General features: G+C 47.8%; 1 protein-coding gene across 1 annotated transcript; it reads right to left on the reverse strand.

Annotated features, from left to right (window-relative positions):
- Positions 1–8,209: 8,209 nt before the first annotated feature.
- Positions 8,210–17,803, reverse strand: LYPD4 (LY6/PLAUR domain containing 4; the record flags this gene model as incomplete). The annotated part of the gene is given in 7 exon segments (XM_080703602.1): positions 8,210–8,261; positions 9,513–9,572; positions 9,680–9,818; positions 16,261–16,392; positions 16,654–16,983; positions 17,696–17,702; positions 17,705–17,803. Coding segments are annotated over 7 exon segments (819 nt in total).
- Between the last annotated feature and the right edge of the window lie 457 nt (positions 17,804–18,260).

Raw genomic sequence — 18,260 nt, forward strand, 5'->3', positions numbered from 1 at the left:
GACAGGAGGATCGTGCAGGTTCGAAGCCAGCCTCAGCTGGCTTAAGAGACCCCGTTTTCAAATAAAATATAAAATAGGTCTGGGAGTGTAGCCCAGAGGTAGAGGGCCCCTGGGTTCCATCCCCAGTACCACCAAAAAAAAAAAAATTTGTTGTTAGTGTATAGAAATGCAAGTGATTTGGGGTGTTAATTTTGTGTTCTGAATCTTTGCTAAGTTTGTTAGTTTTAAAAGTCATTTTGTGGGATTTAGAGTGTACAGAGCTAGTTGTTCTTCTTCCTTACCACGTCAAATGGCTTTTATTTCTTTTCTTTGCCTAGTTGTTCTTGCCAGACTGTCCACTGTTATGTTGGATAGAAGCAGCAGCCTTTCTTGTTCCTGGTCTTATGGTGAAAGCTTCAGTGTTTCATCGCCGAGTATTATGTTACCTGTGATATTTATTGTGTGATGGTAATTTCCCTCTATCCTAAGAGTGACAGTCTTTTGTTGACTACTTTCCGCTAAAGAGTTCCTTCATTCTGACATTTGATCCACAGCCCAGGAAGTAAAAGTCCTCTTATACTGAGAAAGCTTTAGATAGAAAGATCTCCAGCTCTATGGTCATAAATATTATTCTGGGCCATCTTTGTTCCCTATTAAATGGTTTCACAAAAAGTAAATGCCTTACCAATTCATGTAAACCTTTCCTGGCCCTAGAGATCAACAGGACTGCCAAGCCTGATCTCCTAAACACACATGGAAGTACATATTATAAACTGGGCTTCATAAAGTCACAAAAGAGTCACATAGAGTTTATAGGAAGCTGGGCGTGATGGTAGACACCTGCAACCTCAATACTTGGAAAACTGAGACAGGAGGATCACAGGTTTGAGGCCAGCCTCAGCAACTTAGACCCTCAGAAATTAAGCAAGGCCATATTTTAAAACTAAGTAAATATATAGAGCTGAGGGTGTATCTCAGAGGTAGAACACTCTCAGGTTCAACGCCAAGTAACATAAACACAGATGCACACCCACCCACACACTTTACAGGAGAAAAATTCCACCTGGTGATGAGGTTGCTGGACACGTGGGTTGAGAAGTAGTTCCTAGTGTGGATCCTACAGAGATGTCCAGAAGTCCAGACAGAGGTCGCCCTGGGTGATCTGGGGTCAGAGGGAGTTGCAGCCTTCTCCTTATAGATTACCACCTGAACAAAGACACTTTGCAGAGCGTCAGCGCCGACCTCTGGGCCATGTTACACAGCTCATTGCACCCCAGGACGCTGGCTGTGATCTCTGAGCAAAGGGCACGGCCCAGCTGCCAGCCCGCACTCAATGAATCCCCTCCTCATTTTGCCCACAGAGTCGGTGGCTCCATTCAAGCCAGCATCATCACAGTTATGGAAGAGAAGGACCTGTGGTCCTGACCTGCCTCAGAGATGACACTGGGATCTCCACCCAGTGGACCTTCAGCAGCTAAAGTTTGTATCACTGAGAGGATGAAGCTGTCCCAGGACCAGAGCCCCCTCAGCTCAGAACCTGTCTGGAAGGAGGACACTGGGGAGTATCAGTGTAAAATCTCCAACCTGGTCATTTCCAGCAAGAATAACCTCTTCAGGCTGGCTATGAGCTGTCAGTGACCTCAGCCCCCCCTCTGAGTTAAATCATAATTCAAAAATTTCTTCTTAGAAAAGTAGTAGTGCTGGGAGTGATGGTGCACTCTTGTAATCCTAGTACTTGGGAGACTGAGGCAGAAGGATCACAGTCAAAGTAGCCTTGGCAACATAGTGAGGTTCAAAGTCAGGAAACAGGGTCTAACTTGCTAAGACCCTTGGAAACAGGGTCTAACTTGCTAAGAGCCTCACTCAGTAGCTGAGGCTGGCTTCAAATCTGTGTGATCCTCCTGTCTCAGCCTCCCAAGCGCTGGGATTCTAAGCGTGCGCCATCACACCCGGCCAAGGAATGGAAGGTATTTTATAGTGACACTGTGAGTGATTTTTTTTATGGTGATTAGGTGGAGAGCATAAACTGAATTGGCCAATTTTTATGTCCTAATATTCATGTGCCAGTTCTGCTAATTATTAAAAGGATTTCTTTAGCCAGGGCTGGTTGTACACGCTTATAATCCCAGTACTTGTGAGGCTGAGACAGGAGGATTGTAGGTTCACAGCCAGCATCAGCAACTTACTGAAGGCATCTGAAATTTTGTGAGATCCTGTTTTAAAATAAATAAAAATAATAAATAAGCCAGGCATGTTGGTACAAGCCAGTAATCCCAGTACTTGGGAGGCTGAGACAGGAGAATTGCAGGTTCGAAGCCAGCGTCTACAATTTAGCAAGGCCCTCAACAACTTAGTGAAACCCTGTATCAAACTAAAATTACTAGGATATGGTGGTACATGCTTGTAATCCCAGAATTTAGGAGGCTGAGACAGGAAGATCACAGGTTCACAGCCAGCCTCAGCAACTTAGTCTGACCCTCAATTTAGTGAGACCCTGTTCCAAATAAAGCATTAAATAGAACTGGGTGTATACTTTAGAGGTAGAATGTCTTTGGATTTGATCCCCAATATCACACACACACACACAAAAATGGAAATTATAAAAATAAGATTGATGTATAGCTCAGAATTGTAATGCCTCTGGGATCAATTATTAGCACCACAAAAAATAATAATAAAATAGGGTTAGGGGTGTAGTTCAAAGGTAGAATGCCTCTGGGTTCATTCCCTAGTTTCACAATACAAAGTACTTTGTTTTTTGTTGTTGTTTTTATGTGTGGTGTTGGGGATGAAATCCAGGGGCCTTCTACCGCTGGGCTACACCCTCAGACCTATTTTATATTTTTTTGGAAACAGGGTCTCACTAAGTAGCTGAAGCTAGCTTTGAACCTGTGCCATTCTCCTGTCTCAGCCTCCCAAGTACTGGGATTACAAGTGTGTGCCACCACGCCCGGCAATACAAAGTACTTTGGATAAAATATTAAAATCTTCCATTGCATTGTTAATTACTTATGACTTGGGGTTTCATTTGTTTTTGTTTTTGGTACTGGAGATGGAATCCAGAGGTGTTCTATGACCAAGCTATTCACCCAGCCCTGTTTTATATTTTATTTGGAAACAGGGTCTTGCTAGGTTGCTGACAGTCCTACTAAATTGGTGGAGCTGGCTTCAAACCTGGTGTCCTCCTGTCTCAGCCTCCCAAGTACTGGGATTACAGTTATGTGCCATCATCCCTGGCTTAATTATCTATGTTTTGTGTCATATATTGATGCCATGTGTATGTGAGTACACAAATTCTAAATCTGTATTTTAATGAGATGGCCTTTTCTGTATTCAGTAATTCTGTTCCTGTGAGGTATGTTTTGTTTGATTTTATTGAAGGTGAAACAGCTTTCTCTTGGTTAGTCTGTAGTTTCTCATAATCCATTTTTTATGTTGAAAGTTTCCATGTCTTTTTTTTTTTTTTTTTGCAGTACTAGGGATTGAACCCAGAGGCATTCTACCTCCCAGCTACACCCACAGTCCTATAGATATATTTTTTATTCTTTATTTTGAAACAGGGTCTCACTAAGTTGCGAAGGGCCTCACTAAGTAGCTGAGGCTGGCCATGAACCTGGATCCTCCTGTCTCAGCCTCCCAAGTACTGGGATTACAAGTGTGTGCTACCACGCCCGGCTTCCATGTATTCTTTATTGGAAATGAATCATATAAAGCACATGGGACAATCTTGGAGTCTGATTTGTCTAAGATCCCTATGAACATGCCAAGTTGCTACTAATTGGTGTTTGCACACTCTGTTTCCAAGCTGTTGCTAACTCCCCCAGAACAGACCAGGTGGCCCCTGTATCAATAATGAAACTAAGAGATGAGATTTAGGAGTAAGGGGCAGAGCTACCCTGGGCTCCTCTGGCATGAGAGTGATGGAGCAGTCGGGAGCTGGAGACCTGGGGCACCACAATCAGCCTCTGTAGCTGGATGACTTACCTGCCATCAGGGGTTGGAAAGGAAGAGTTAGGAAGGTGAGGACAGGTGATGAGTGCAGGGTCAGGTACCAGCAAGGGCCAAGGATTGGAGCGGCCTCGAGAAGCGGCAGCTCCCAGGGCACTCAGGAGTGTACGCCTAGCAGAGTGCTTGTCCAAGGACTGCGTGGTCCAGGGACATGGGTTTTGGTACCAGATATATAGTGATCAGCATGACCCAAGAGACAAGAGACCCTTGAGGCCAGTCCAGTTACAGAAAGTTCATTGCAGCAGGCACGGTTAAGCTGTCCAGGCTGTCTTGTATAGAAGAGTAGCAGTGCTGGGGAAAGTGAGAAAATTTTAATATCAGAGAGAGCAAGGGAGGGGGTAGTGCCTGGTCCCGGGAACATCTGGTCTCAGTTGCTCACAGATGGTGGGGGCTGGCCTTCATTGTCAGGGTTGGAACGTTCCCCCTTGTGACTGTTTTCTTGTTTTGGGTAACTGCTCCTTAGACTGGGTCAGACTGCCCTGCGTTGCTATGGCACAGCCGTGCTTGTAAAGCCCACCAGGCCCCATGCACCCTTTGGCTTAATCATTGCAAAATGCATGAACCTGATAACACTGTGCTAAGTGAAACAAGGCAGAAACAAAATGGCATTTATTATATCATTCCATTTAAATAAAGTATTCAGATATGTAAATTCATATACAGGAAGTAGATGAGAGGTTGCCTGAGACTGGAGAGAAGGGTCAGATATGTAAATTCATATACAGGAAGTAGATGAGAGGTTGCCTGAGACTGGAGGGAGGGGTCAGATATGTAAATTCATATACAGGAAGTAGATGAGAGATTGCCTGAGACTGGAGGGAGGGGTTAGGAGGAGCTATGGCAGAGTGGCTACAAAGGTTCTGTTCATGTAGTGAAAATTTCTTTTTGTGTGTATGTGTGTGTGTGTGTGTGTGTGTGTGTGTGTGTGGTACTGAGGGTGGAACCCAGGGGCTTTTCTACCTCCGGGCTATACTCCCATACCTATTTTATATTTTATTTGGAAACAGGGTCTCACTAATTTGCGGAGGGCCTCACCTAGTAGCTGAGGCTGGCTTCAAACCTGAGATCCTCCTATCTCAGCCTCCCAAATGCTGGGATTACAGGTGTGCACCACTATACCTAGCTAGAACAATTATTTTCGTGTGTGGGGGGGGGCAGGCAGGCAGACAGACAAACAGAGACAGAGTATGTGTGTATGTGGTAATGATTAAACACAGGGACATGCTACCTCTGAACTATATACCCTCAGGCCTATTTTTTTTTTTTTTTTTTAAATGTCAGCCAGGCATGGTAGCACATGTTTGTAATCCCAGTACTTGGGAGGCTGAGACAGAAGGATCCCAGGTTTGTGACCAGCCTCAGCTACTTAGTGAGACACTGCACTTAGTGACACCCTGTTTTAACACAGATTAAAAAATAGAGGGCTGGGGTGTAGCTTGGAGGTAGACTACCCCTGAGTGTAATCTCCAGTACCACAGAGAGAGAGAGAGAGAGAGAGAGAGAGAGAGAGAAGAGAAGAGAAGAGAAGAGAAGAGAAGAGAGGAGAGGAGAGGAGAGGAGAGGAGAGGAGAGGAGAGGAGAGGAGAGGAGAGGAGAGGAGAGGAGAGGGGAAGGAGGAGGAGGAGGGCGTGGTGGCTCACGCTTGTAAATCCCGCTTGGGAGGCTGTGAGACAGGAGAATCACACAGGTTCAAAGCCAGCCTCGGCTACTTAGGCTCTCAACTTAGTGAGACCCTGTTTCCAAATAAAATATAAAATAGGTCTGGGAGTATAGCCCGGAGGTAGAAAGCCTTTGGGTTCCACCCCAAGTACCACCAAAAGAAGAAGAAGAAGAAGAAGAAGAAGAAGAAGAAGAAGAAGAAGAAGAAGAAGAAGAAGAAGAAGAAGAGGAGGAAGAAGAAGAAAAAGAGAAAGAAGGAAAGAAACAAAGGAAGGAAGGAAGATGAATTGCTGGTTGCTGAAAATTTGTCTAAGTTGCTGAGGCTGTCCTCAAAACCTTCAGTCCCTCTGTCTCAGCCTCCCAAGTACTGGGATTACAGACTTGCACCACAAGGCCCAGTTACTACAGTTTTATCAAGTCCTTATGGGAGAAATATCAAACACACCCACCCTAGTCAGATCATCTTCACTCCCTCATGACCCTGGAGCAGGAGGATCCAAGGATGTAGGGACTGACCAGCCAACTGCAGGCGCAGCCCCGAAGCTGACACCCTCTCCCCTAAGCCGCAAGAGACATGGCCTCAGACTTTTCCTTGAGATCTCGGGGACAAGTGGCTCCTTATGAGACAGCACATCCCCTAGGTGTGCACGTCCCCTGATTCTGGACCAGGACAACTCCCATCCTCCCCCTAGACTCGGCCTGCACTGGACAAAGCTGGCAGCCTCGGGCCCGCAGAGAACAGGCCTGAGGTGACCTCCCTGCAGCCTGGAGGTCAGAGCCCCTGAGCCAAGGTCAGGGCCAGCTCTCACCATTTGGAGCTTGGTCAGCACCCAGGTGCCACCTGTGACACTGGCCGCAGGCTTCCTCATGGCCTCCAGGGGGCGACATCGGCACACAGCCAACACCCAGCTGATTGGTTCCCTGAGACATGAGCTTGGCTTTGGCCCAGGAAGTAGAGATGCAGCCTGATTTCCACCCTGCACCCAACAGACCCAGTGGGGTCCTGCCCCTGTGCCTACACTGCCCGCTCCTTCCTGGGCCTCTGAGGACCCTGCTCTGCCAGGGGTCCCTGTGCAGCCCCCTCCCTCCTTCCTCACCCAGGAGAAGGGCAGGGTGACCACAGGAGAGCCAGCCAGGCAGAGGACAAAGGCCACCCAGGGAGGACGTGGACACGCCTGAGCCACAGCTCCACAACACATGGAGACAGGAGAGGGTCCCTGAAACCTTCCCCTGATGCCAGCGGAGCCCAGGGAACTCAGCTTTCCCACATGACAGTCCTCCCTTCACAGAACTCCCAGGTCACCTGCCCCTGCATGTCCCTGACCTGCAATTCCTTCTACAACCCAGGCCTGGGCCTCTGTCCTGAAGTCAGAGGTCAGTCTAGCGACATCATAGATAGAAGGCGGGTCCCCCCTCGGGGGTCATGCTTTAGCTGCTGGCCTCCTGGTAGCCCCCAGAACCATCTCCATCACCTTCCTGCTGGGTGTAAATCCACCTCCTCGGAGCTTTTTTTTTTTTTTTTTAAGGATCTGGATCTGGGGATGGAACCCAGGAGCACTCAACCTACACCCCCTGCCTTATTTTTTATTCTTTATTTTGAAACAGGGTCTCACTAAGTTCCAGGAGGCTGCACTAAGTAGCTGAAGTTGCCCGAAAACTGTGATCCTCCAGTCTCAGCCTCTGGAAAGCTAGGATTACACGCGTGCGCCACCACACCCAGCTTTCCTCAGAGCTTCTGAAGAGACTGGGGAAATCTGGATACTCACATGGGTTTCTTCTATTTCACTAAAAAAATAGCCACCCATGGTTAGGAGGCCCAGGGACCCCCTGTGTGGTGATGTCAGCCCCGGGGACAGGACACAGTGGAAGTCAGCACTGGGGTGAGCCAGTCGTCCCCTCAGGGACAGGGATCCCATCAGCCTTGCTTCTCATAGTATTATCTTGGAATATTGAAAAGGAACAGAAGAACAATGTATGAGGGACAGGAGGTGGGACTGAGAGGGGAGGGGACTAGAGGCTCCTGGATAGAGACCTTGCCCCAGCCCACCCCCTCTGCATTCTGTCCCCACGTTGGCTTAGAGCATTCCCTGCAGGACACACAGTGGAGACCAACGTCAATAGATCAGAATCCTTCTGCTTAATCCACCTGCAGTGGGGAGGACTGTCTGAGGGTAACTCAGCCCAGGGACAGCAGTCTCAGGCCAGCCCCCGGGCCCCTCCCCATGAGCGTGGCCCTGAGAAAGAGCCTGCAGGACCCGGTCAGGCTCTGCCCTGAGGGGCTCCCTGGGCTCCTCACAGTGTCTCAACCCCAGGGAGACCCTGCTCCAGACCTCTGTCCCAGGCTGACCCCAGGATACCCTGGGGACTTGTGACAGGGTTGGAATTTGCCTCTGGGTTAGGGCTAATAAGGAGCAATGACTTATGGGGTGTCTCAATCTTATAGCTCTTGGAACCGGTCACAGGCCATTGCCCAGCCCCAAGGGCTACATCTGGGCAAGGACATCTGGGCTTCTTCCCCTGAGACTCAGCTTGAAGAGCACAGGTGGACATGTACCCCAGGCCATCAGCCCACTGCCCTGAAGGACTTAGGAGACTCCACAGGAAGGTCGGAGTCCCTGAGGGGAGGAAGAGAGGCAAAGACCCTGCTGGCAGCTCCTTGTCATCAGGGATCCAGCCCCGGAATCCTCTCCTAGAGGTAAAAAGTAGTAGATGTGGTTCATTTGGGCAGCTCCTCCAAGCCGAGGTCAAGTTCTGAGTATTTCAAGCTATTGTCAGCAAACCAGACACCATTTGTCATGCATCCTATTGAAGGGAAACTGAGGCACAGGGATACAGCTGCTAAGTCAGGGTCACACAGACCATGATGGCAGATCAGAGGCACAAGATGTCTGTCTATAGCCACAGCCCTGTCCTCTCCAGCCTGGAGGTCTAATTAGGGGTCCATTGACCAGAGAACAACTATTGGTTCAGAGTTTGTTTATTTATTTGTTTGTTTGTTTATTTATTTATTTATTTATTTATTTTGCGAATCTGGGAATGGAACCCAGGGGCATTTGACCTCTGAGCTACACCCCCTGCCCTATTTTTAATTCTTTATTTTGAAACCGGGTCTCACTGAGTTGCAGAGGGCCTCACTAAGCTGAGTCTGTCCGCGAACCGCGATCCTCCGGTTTCAGCCTCCGGAATGCTGGGATTACAAGCATGCGGCACCATGCCTGGCTCAGAGTTTATTTTTAGCCATGTGCAGCTCTGAGGGAGAGTGGGATCAAGTGGAGAAATAATTTTTTCTCTGGGAGTAAATCTCCTTCCTCAACAGAATGTCCAGGCCTCCCCCTTGGATGGTCTACACCCTCCCTCTCTAGACTTGAAATCACGCGTTTCCTGGTGTGTTGGGTGCTGACCTCCTGGACTTTGCTCTCTCTCTTCCCCTCGACCTTGCAGCCAGCCCTAGTGATGAGGGAGGGAAGGAAGAATGAATGAATGAATGAATGAAGGAATGAATGAGTGAATGACCTAGATCCTCCTCAGAGGCTGGAGCCTGCATGTGGAGCCCTGGGAGGTCCTGGCCACCCTGCTTCCTGTGCCTCCTGGAGGCTGGGACCTCGAGCCTCTTTGACTCCCGCCCTCAGGCCACCCAGGAGCTGGCACAAGATGCCCCGGGCTGCTGGGTCAGGGCTTCAGGGTTGCTCTGGCTCAGTTTGGAGGTGGCCGTGGGCTCTTGGTGTCACAGGTGTTTGAAGTCACTGTGGCCCGCACTGTCACTGCCGTGGGCGTTCTGACTCTCTCTGCTGCTCCTCTGTCCCTCGACTTCCTCCCCCTCCCCAGGCAGGACTGGCCACGCCCTGCACAGCGAGCTGCGCCCCCACCTTCCCCGCACTAATGGCTGCCTGTCCTCTTCCCGCTGATACCTGGGCCAGGCCGCTCTCCTGGCATAGCAAAGGGCACAGGAATCAGGCAGAGCAGCTGGTGTCCCCTCCATGAAGGGGCCTCCACTGTCTCCCCATCCAGGGTCCTTTCCTTCCCCGATGCCCACCTGAGGGACAGTCCCAGAGACAGAGCTGACGTCCTCCATCTACTCTCTATGCTGATGCTGTGAGGGGGTGGAGGCAGCAGGACGGGGCTGTGGGCCCCAGACCCCGGCTCCTTCCACCCATTCAACCTGTGCCTCTGCCCTGGTCCAGCGCAAGGCTTGCACTCCCCCACTGGATCCTGGGAAGGGCCACGTGGGGAGCTGGCCTTCCCAGGGCTAGCGATGGCCAAACACCACTCCACACACACCTGTGTCCCTGTGATGAGACCACTGTATGAGGTGGATCTTTTGAGACAGGTTTGACACCCTCTTACAGGATGCTGGCACCCAATTAGCCGAGTCAAATAATTGGGACAAGCCTTCAGGAAGAAAGAAATCGAAATTTATTTATTTGCTGGCAAATTGGAGAAACCAGTGAACTTAAGTGTTCACCTAAGGAACAAGGGAACAAACCCTGGATTATCCCAAACAAAGGAATCAAGTCCCTTTTAAGAGCTAGCTCTTGCCAGGTTGTAGTCCCAGGCCTGGGGAGGCTGAGACAGGAGGATTGCAGGTTAGTAGTCAGCCTCATCTATATAGTGAGACTCTATAACTGCAACTGAGACTCTGTTTCAAAACAAGAGTATAGTCTGGCATGGTGGCACATGCTTGTAATCCCAGAACTTGGGAGGCTGAAGCAGGAGCATCGTAGGTTCACAGCCAGCCTCAGATACTTAGTGAGGCCTTCCACAACTTAGTGAGACCCTGTTTCAAAATGAAAAAAAAATTAGGGCTGGGGGTGCAGCTCAAAGGTAGAAGCCCCCTGGGTTCAGTCCCCAGTACCACAAAAAACAAAAATAAAAATAAAACAGGGGTGTAGCTGGGGATGTTGCTTGGAAATAAAATGTCCCTGGGTTTAACACACACACACACACACACACACACACACACACACACACACACACACACAAGAGCCCTTTAGGGCTATGCTACTTCTTATTAGAAAGGATAATTAGAATCTGAATAAAAACTGTCCCAAGGATGACTTAGACACAAATTGTCATGTATAACACATGAATATCACTTAGATGTGTTTTAGTCATCGTGAAGCCAGATCTTATTCAGATCTACAGGCTAGGTCTCCTTCCATCAGAAAAGGAAAAGAGTCAGTTATTAATGAGATGAAAATTGGGAAGACAAAAGAGGAACAATGTCAGCTTTGAGACAGGCCATCTGCTAGCTGCCAGGTCAGAAGCAGGCCCTGTTACAGTCCTAGAACTCTCAGTTCAATCTGGCTCTGCCTGGTTTGGAAGAATTTCATAAAACTCTGGTTGTGATTCCTGGGGTTGAAAAGGAAGGAAGGAAGCATTTCATGTGCCTGGGCCAGCTCCTCCCACCTGGCCTGACCCTCCTTAGCAGCTGGGATACAGCCATCTTCCAACTTTACTGTCATGACATCACGTCTCCAACTTTGATCTCCTTCCTCATTTTTTATACTGAAGATGTCCAGACTTCCTCCTGGCCAGTTCTGTCCCCACAGCACCCACATGTCTCTCTACTGAGGGAGTCACTGATTTCACACCAACCTTGGCATCTGCTGTGGACCATATTGTGACCTTGGGAGACTTCAGAGCTGGTCTAAGAAGTGACTGTACCCTCAAGTGAAATCGTTCTTTCAGGAATGGGTCTAGGATCCTGGGTATTACTAGCAATATTCCCATATGGAAAAAAAATGGGATGGGGACTGGGAATTGAAGCTAGGGATAATCTATCTCTGAGCTACATCCAAAGTCCTTTTTATTTCTATATACTTATTTGTTTATTTGTTTGTTTAGTGGCACTGGGCATTGAACCTCTGAGTTACACCCCCAGGGCCTCGTCGAGTTGCAGAGGGCCTTGCTAAGTTGCTGGAGCTGCTCTCAAACCTGCAATCTTCCTTTCTCAGCCTCCCAAGTACTGGGATTACAAGCCTAGACCACCACACCTGGTTTATTTTTCATTTGAAAGTGAGTCTTATTAAGTTGCTGAGGCTGGCCTTGAACCTGCTTCCGCCTCCCAAACACTGGATCACCAGAGTGTACCACGGTACCCGGCTCCATATAGAAGAGATGTAACATCTCAAATTCCTACCAGATCTAACACACATGGCAGATTGAAGCCGGATTCTTAGTGAACTCAGCAGTCAGCTCTGCACTTGAAATCATTAGCTCTCTTTCAGGAAAGAGCCACGTGGTCCTCACCGTCCTCTGCAATGGAACACAGGCCATTAAAGACCAAGGACAGGAGCATGGTTCTGCTCCAGAGCCTGTCTATCCCCCGCACTGTTTTCTAGATCTTTCCTTGGACTAGGCTTTGTCTTTTGGGGTCCCTGGCTGATGTCAGTCACCCTCAGATACCTGAGCAGAACTGTCCCCTCTGAGCCCAATGCCAGGCTCCCTCCTGGTCTCAGGTGCATGGTTGCTGCTCACACACCTGGTTCCAGGCTATACCTTAGAGCCAGCAGCCTGGGGCCCTGCAGCCTCTCCGCTCTGCTTCCATCCTCACCTCCTGCTGCGTCTCCGCCTCTTCTTCCTCCCTCTCTCACTCGTGAGGAGAGGACTTTGTGATGACCTCAGACCCGCCGGATGAACCACAAGAATCTCCCAAACTCATGATCTTTAATGTCACTCATAAAGAGTCTTTTTCCGTGTGACACATTCACTCTCTGTGGATGAGGAGGCTGCATCTCTGAAGGGACTTTACTCAGTCCATCACACTCCTCAAGGCCATCTCGTCATCTTCTTTCACTGAAAACTACACATGGGCGCCTGGACCGGGTCACCTAGACTGTGGGCTCAGTCGCTTCACAGACGTCCACAGCACCTCCAACTCCCGAGAGTAAGATGGGGGCACGCCAGGCCCCAACCCTCCCCACCCTCCTGGCAATGACGCTCAGCCGTTAGGAGTAAATGAACTGGGAGATGACAATCTCCAGGCTGCACTAGTTTGTGCTATTCAGCACCATGGACAGTGTCTCAGAGCCCTTGGAGCAGAGAGAAAGAGCTGCTGGAAAAAACACCCATTTCTATTCTACATAAGAAAGACAGGCATGAGAAAGTTTTTAGGGGAACGACCCAGGCCGCCTCTATAGGTTGTGAGCCTTCTGCATGCGTTGGGATGTTAGGGTTGTTGGCACGTCCACTGCCACTCCCTGGGGACGGGATGCTGCACCCTGAGTGGGGCCTAGGGTAGGCTGAGAGCCTGCTGCAGCCTCCTGGTGAGTCTATGCCCCTGAGACACAGGGACTGGGGGTATAACCCAGTGGGAGAGCACTTACTTACCTAGCATGAGTGAGGTTCAGAGTTCTCTACACTAAGGGGGAAAAGTCCCCAAGAGTCAGCCACTATCTCTGCCTACAACACAATGTGAACTTTTTATGATTACTGCGTATGTGTGTGTGACTGCGTGTGTGCACACACATGCACAGGGTACTGGGTACTGAGCCCAGGGACACTCTACCTCTGAACGACATCTCAAGCTGCCTTTTTTTTTTTTTTTTGAGACTGGATCTTATTAAGTTGCCCAGGCTGTCCTTGAACTAGTGATCCTCCTGTCTCAGTCTCTCAAGTATTGGAATTACAGGTGAGTGCCCAGCTTAAATTCAGCTTAAATTGAGATCTCTGGTGGCTGACTGGCACACTCACTACCCATCCTAGGTCACCCCAAGAATAGCATCCTGTTCCGTGAGTCACGGCTGAGCTCCCAGGGACGTTAAACCAAGGTGATGATCAGACAAATAAAATGTGGTATCAATACAAGGAACATTATTCACCATTAAAGAGAAATAAAATAGGCCAGGTGTGGTGACACACGCTTGTAATCCCAGTACTTGGGAGGCTGAGACAGGAGGATCACAGGTTCAAAGCTGACCTCTGCAATTTAGCAAGGTTCTCAGCAATTTAATGAAATACTGTTTCCAAACAGTAATAAAACTGGGCTGTAGGTATAGCTTGAAGATAGAATGCCTCAGAGTTTAATCATATATATGTACACACATATATATATATATACATATGTAAAATATTATCCAGGTATGGTGGTGCATGCTTATAATCCCAATACTTAGGAACCTGAGACAGGAGGATTGCAGGTTTGTGGAATCTTTCAACCAAGAGTCCTTCTATAGAGAGGCCTTCTGTGACTTTAGTGAGATCCTGTTTCAAAATAAAAAATAAAATATGGTTCAGAGTACAGCTTAGATGCAGAATGGCCCTGAGTTCAACCCCAATACCACACAAAAAAAGGCATTGATACATGCTAGAGTATGGGTTAACCTTGATTACAATATGCTAAGTGAAAGATACCAGACACACACACACACACACACACACACACACACACACACACTACATATGAGCTGGGGGTGGAACACACTTGTAATCCCTGTATTTAAGAGGCTGAGACAGGAAGATCACAGGTTCAAGGATAGCTTCAGCAAGTAGTGATACTCTCATCAACCTGAGACCTTGTTTCCAAATAAAATAGGGCTGGAGGTATGGCTTGGAGGTAGGATGCCCCTGGGTTCCATTTCCAGTACAAAAAAACTACATATGGCATGATTCAATGATATATTATTCAGCATATCCAGAATAGGCAAATACCTAGTGATAGTACATAGACTAGTGGTTTCCTAGGGCTACTATGGGAATTTAAGGGAAATGGAGATTGACTGCTAATGAATAGAATTTCCTAGGGGATTGATAAAGTTGGTTTGTACAATTCCATGAATATAATAAAAGCCATTGAATCAGACACTTAAAATAGCCTGATGCAATGGCACATGCCTATAATTCCAGTACCTGGAAGGCTGTGACAGGAAAAATTGCAAATTTAAGGCTAGTGTACAATAACTTACTGAGATTCTGTTCCAAAATAAAATAAAAGGGTAGGCAGGAGGTATAGTTTAGTGTTAGAACATCCCTAGTTTTAGTCCCTAATACCACCAAAAAAGTAGCAAGGCATGGTGGTGCATGCTTGTAATTCCAGTATTTGGGAGGCTGAGACAGGAGGATTGCAGTTCACGGACAGCCTCAGCTACTTAGTAGCTTGCAACTCAGTAGCTCAGCTACTGAGGCCCTTGAAACTCAGTGAGACCCTGTTTCAAAATAAAGAATTAAAAATAGGGCTGGGAATTTAGCTCAGCAGTAAAAAGCCCCTGGGATCCATCCCTAGTACCATAAAAAAAGTAAAATAAAATAGATGACTTTTATGGTATATTATATATATATATATATATATATATATATCAATAAAGCTATTATAAATAGAAAATATTCAACATAAGTATCTTGGATTTTTTTCCTCTGTATGTACTGAGCATATTAAGAGTTATATCTTAGCCACCAGGCATAGTGGTGCACACTTGTAATCCTAGTACTTGGGAGGCTGAGACAGGAGGATCTCAGGTTTTTGGCCAGCCTCAGCTACTTAGTAAGGCTCTCAACAACTTAGTGAGACCCTGTTTCCAAATAATTTATAAAAATAAATCTTGGGGTATAGCCCGGAGGTAGAAAGCCTCTAGGTCTCACCCCCAGTACCCCCCCCAAAAAAAAGAAAGAATAAAAAATAGGGCTAGGGGTATAGCTCAGAGGTAGAATGTCCCTGGGTTCAATCCTCAGTACCAAAAATAAAGTTAGCCGGGTGTGGTGGGGCATGGTGGCTCACGCTTGTAATCCCCGTGCTTGGGAGGCTGAGAGAGGAGGATCGCACGGGTTCAAAGCCAGCCTCACCTACTTAGTGAGGCTCTCAGCAACTTAGTGAGACCCTGTTTCCAATTAAAATATAAAATAGGTCTGAGAGTATAGCCCGGAGGTAGAAAGCCTCTGGGTTCCACCTCCAGTACCACCAAAAATAAAAAGTTATATATCTTTTCATAATGATATTAAAGAAACTCATCCATAAAAGACAATTTGTTTCTTGTTTGGGGGTTACTGGAGATTGAACCCAGGGGTATTCTACTTTTGAGCTCCATCCCCAGCCTTATTTCTATTCCTTTTTTTTGAAACAAGGTCTCACTAAGTTGCAGAGGGCCTCACTATGTAGCTGAGGCTGGCTGCAAACCTGTGATCCTCCTGTCTCAGCCTCCCGAGTACTGGGATTACAAGAGTGTGCCACCACGCCCAGCTTCGTTTACTTCTATTTTTACTCAGTCTGTTGTTGTTCTTAAGTTTTCAGACTTCTTTTGAGATCATTTTCTTTGAGGAGCTTCCTTTAGCCATTCTTTAAGGACAGCTACAAATTTTCTTCGTCTTCTTTTATTAGAGAATGTCTTTATTTTCCCTTCATTCCAGAAAGATGGTTCCCCTGGTAAATGGACATGACACGCACTTTGTCAGGTCCCTCTGCCTAGCATATCCATACTCCTTGGTTATGTTTGGCATGTCTCACACCTTTTACACCTCAAAATCCTCACAGAGCACAGGACAAGGCACAAAGGTACGCCACAACTTTATTTGGTTATGTGAAGAGGTCTAGTTGTTTGGTTTAGCTGGATGGTCAAACCTGGAAGATAAGCAGGAAGCCCAAGAGGATGGCCCAAGAACAACTTTGACTGGAAGGCCCTGCACCAAAAACATGGGCCTTCTCTAAGATGTTGAGGACCTCAGTCACTCGGATGCTCCCAATGTGCTGAAAATTTGCTAAAAGCTTCTTCTGTTGACGAGCACAGCCCATGAGGAGAAAGGTAGTATTGAGAGACCCTATAAGGAAGAAAGGGAAGAATCAAGGACACTTTCAAAAAACTCTTCCCAGAGGCCCCTTACCAACCAGTACACCTGCCCTCCCAACAAAGATTTAGGCACCAGCCAGGCACCTTACCTCTTCCTCCTTGGAGTTATTATATCTAGTCCCCTACACCACAATCCCATCTCCAGATCCCACCAGCCTCTCTCAGAAGTATGAAACAACCAAACAGCACCTGGCACACAGTAGGCATTTGAAAAATTTTCCTCTCTTCTCACCTGTCTGGAATTTTAATGTGGAACTGTAACAATGAGAGGCAGAAGAGGGACACTTCTCACTGGCAACAAAATTTGGAAGACATTCCTTAGTGTGCTCACCCACACAAGTTGCACAACTATAGGAAGAAGATGCCAAAGACGTAGAAGGAGTCTTGGCATTGAGTCTCAGAAAAGGCTCCATGTTGGTGAGATTATTGCAGAGGAATTTCCGGCAAACACGGCTGTAGGAGGCAACAGACACTCCAGGTGGTGAAACGAGATAGGAGATTTGTGGAGGGTAAGATAAGGCTGAGCTGCAGCCTTTAAAACCCACAAGTGCCTTTTTGGTTCCTGAGGAGAAGAAGATTAGTGTTTCAATCGATGTCATTGGCCTCACTAGACTCCACTCCTCCCTCAGCCTGATTCTGCACCTGTCCTACCCCATGGCCAGCTGTGCCTCTCGCTGTGCCTCTCGCTGTGCCTACTACTACAGCTACTTGGAGCGCAGATGCTGGGTTCCCCTATGTGTTTTCATCCTTCTTTCTGCAGGAGCGCCTCCTCCCTGTGTCACATCCTTTCCTTCCCCCTCCTTCAGGGATCTACCCACTTCCATTCTACCCCCTTATCTAGCCCACACTAGCTCTAGCTAGTGTCCTGACATATCCCCAAACATACAATGAATAACGGGAACTCTCACCCTGGATGTTGGGAGTGTAGCTGGGGAAAGAAAAATGAGAAAAGGAGATGTATCAAACCCACCCTGCTTCACCTGTCTCAATGAACACCAGTGTCTCCTCACAGCCCTCTCTCAGCCTACACACCATGCTCCTCAGGAGACGCCATTCCCAGCTGTGGAATCTAACATTTCTGAAGGTCGAGGCTTTTGCTTCATAGCACAAAAGAGCTCCAGACCCTAAAAAAGAGAATGCTCTTTCAATCATTTGTCTCCCACATCACCTTCTCAACCCCTGAACTGCAGAGCTCAGCTTCCAGAGACCCTGTCCCCTGAGGGACCTAGATACTCAGCTTTCCCTCCCCCAGTGACATGAATCCAGCCTCCCACCTTTTGGGTCACCTCATAGTATCCAACCCCATAGGACATACAAGGCAGAGAGGAGATGGCCCCTAGGAGGCACAGCATCTGCACAGGCCTCAGATGCTGGGATCCCATGGTCCTGTGCCAGGATCCTCGATGCTACACGTCGCCTAGAGCCAATTTTGGTGTGGGTCCCAGGTTCAATTCTTATCCACCCACCTCTGGGTCGCTGACTCTGGAAATGAAAGTTGACTCTATCAGTTGCTGTATGAAGGCTCCCTTGAGACCTTTAGGGACACAGGCTTCCTATTTCCATGGTCTCCCCTCCAGTCTAACCCACACCCACCATATGAGCTTCTCAAAGCATAACTCTCAATTTCCCACATAGGTCCTCTCACTAGCCATGGTGCTGATCTGAAGGACCACTATTACACAGGCTGTTCTACTGCTAGACACAAAAGACCAGAAAATCAAATGGATGTGTAGAACTTCTGTGAGAGACAATCCATATATTATGAAATATTTCTTAGTGCAATAGGAAAATTAAAAAGTATTTATAGCTGGGTGTAGTGATACATGCTTGTAATCCTAG

Source organism: Muscardinus avellanarius, assembly GCF_963383645.1.
Source record: "Muscardinus avellanarius genome assembly, chromosome: 10".
In the NCBI taxonomy this organism is placed as follows: domain Eukaryota; kingdom Metazoa; phylum Chordata; class Mammalia; order Rodentia; family Gliridae; genus Muscardinus; species Muscardinus avellanarius.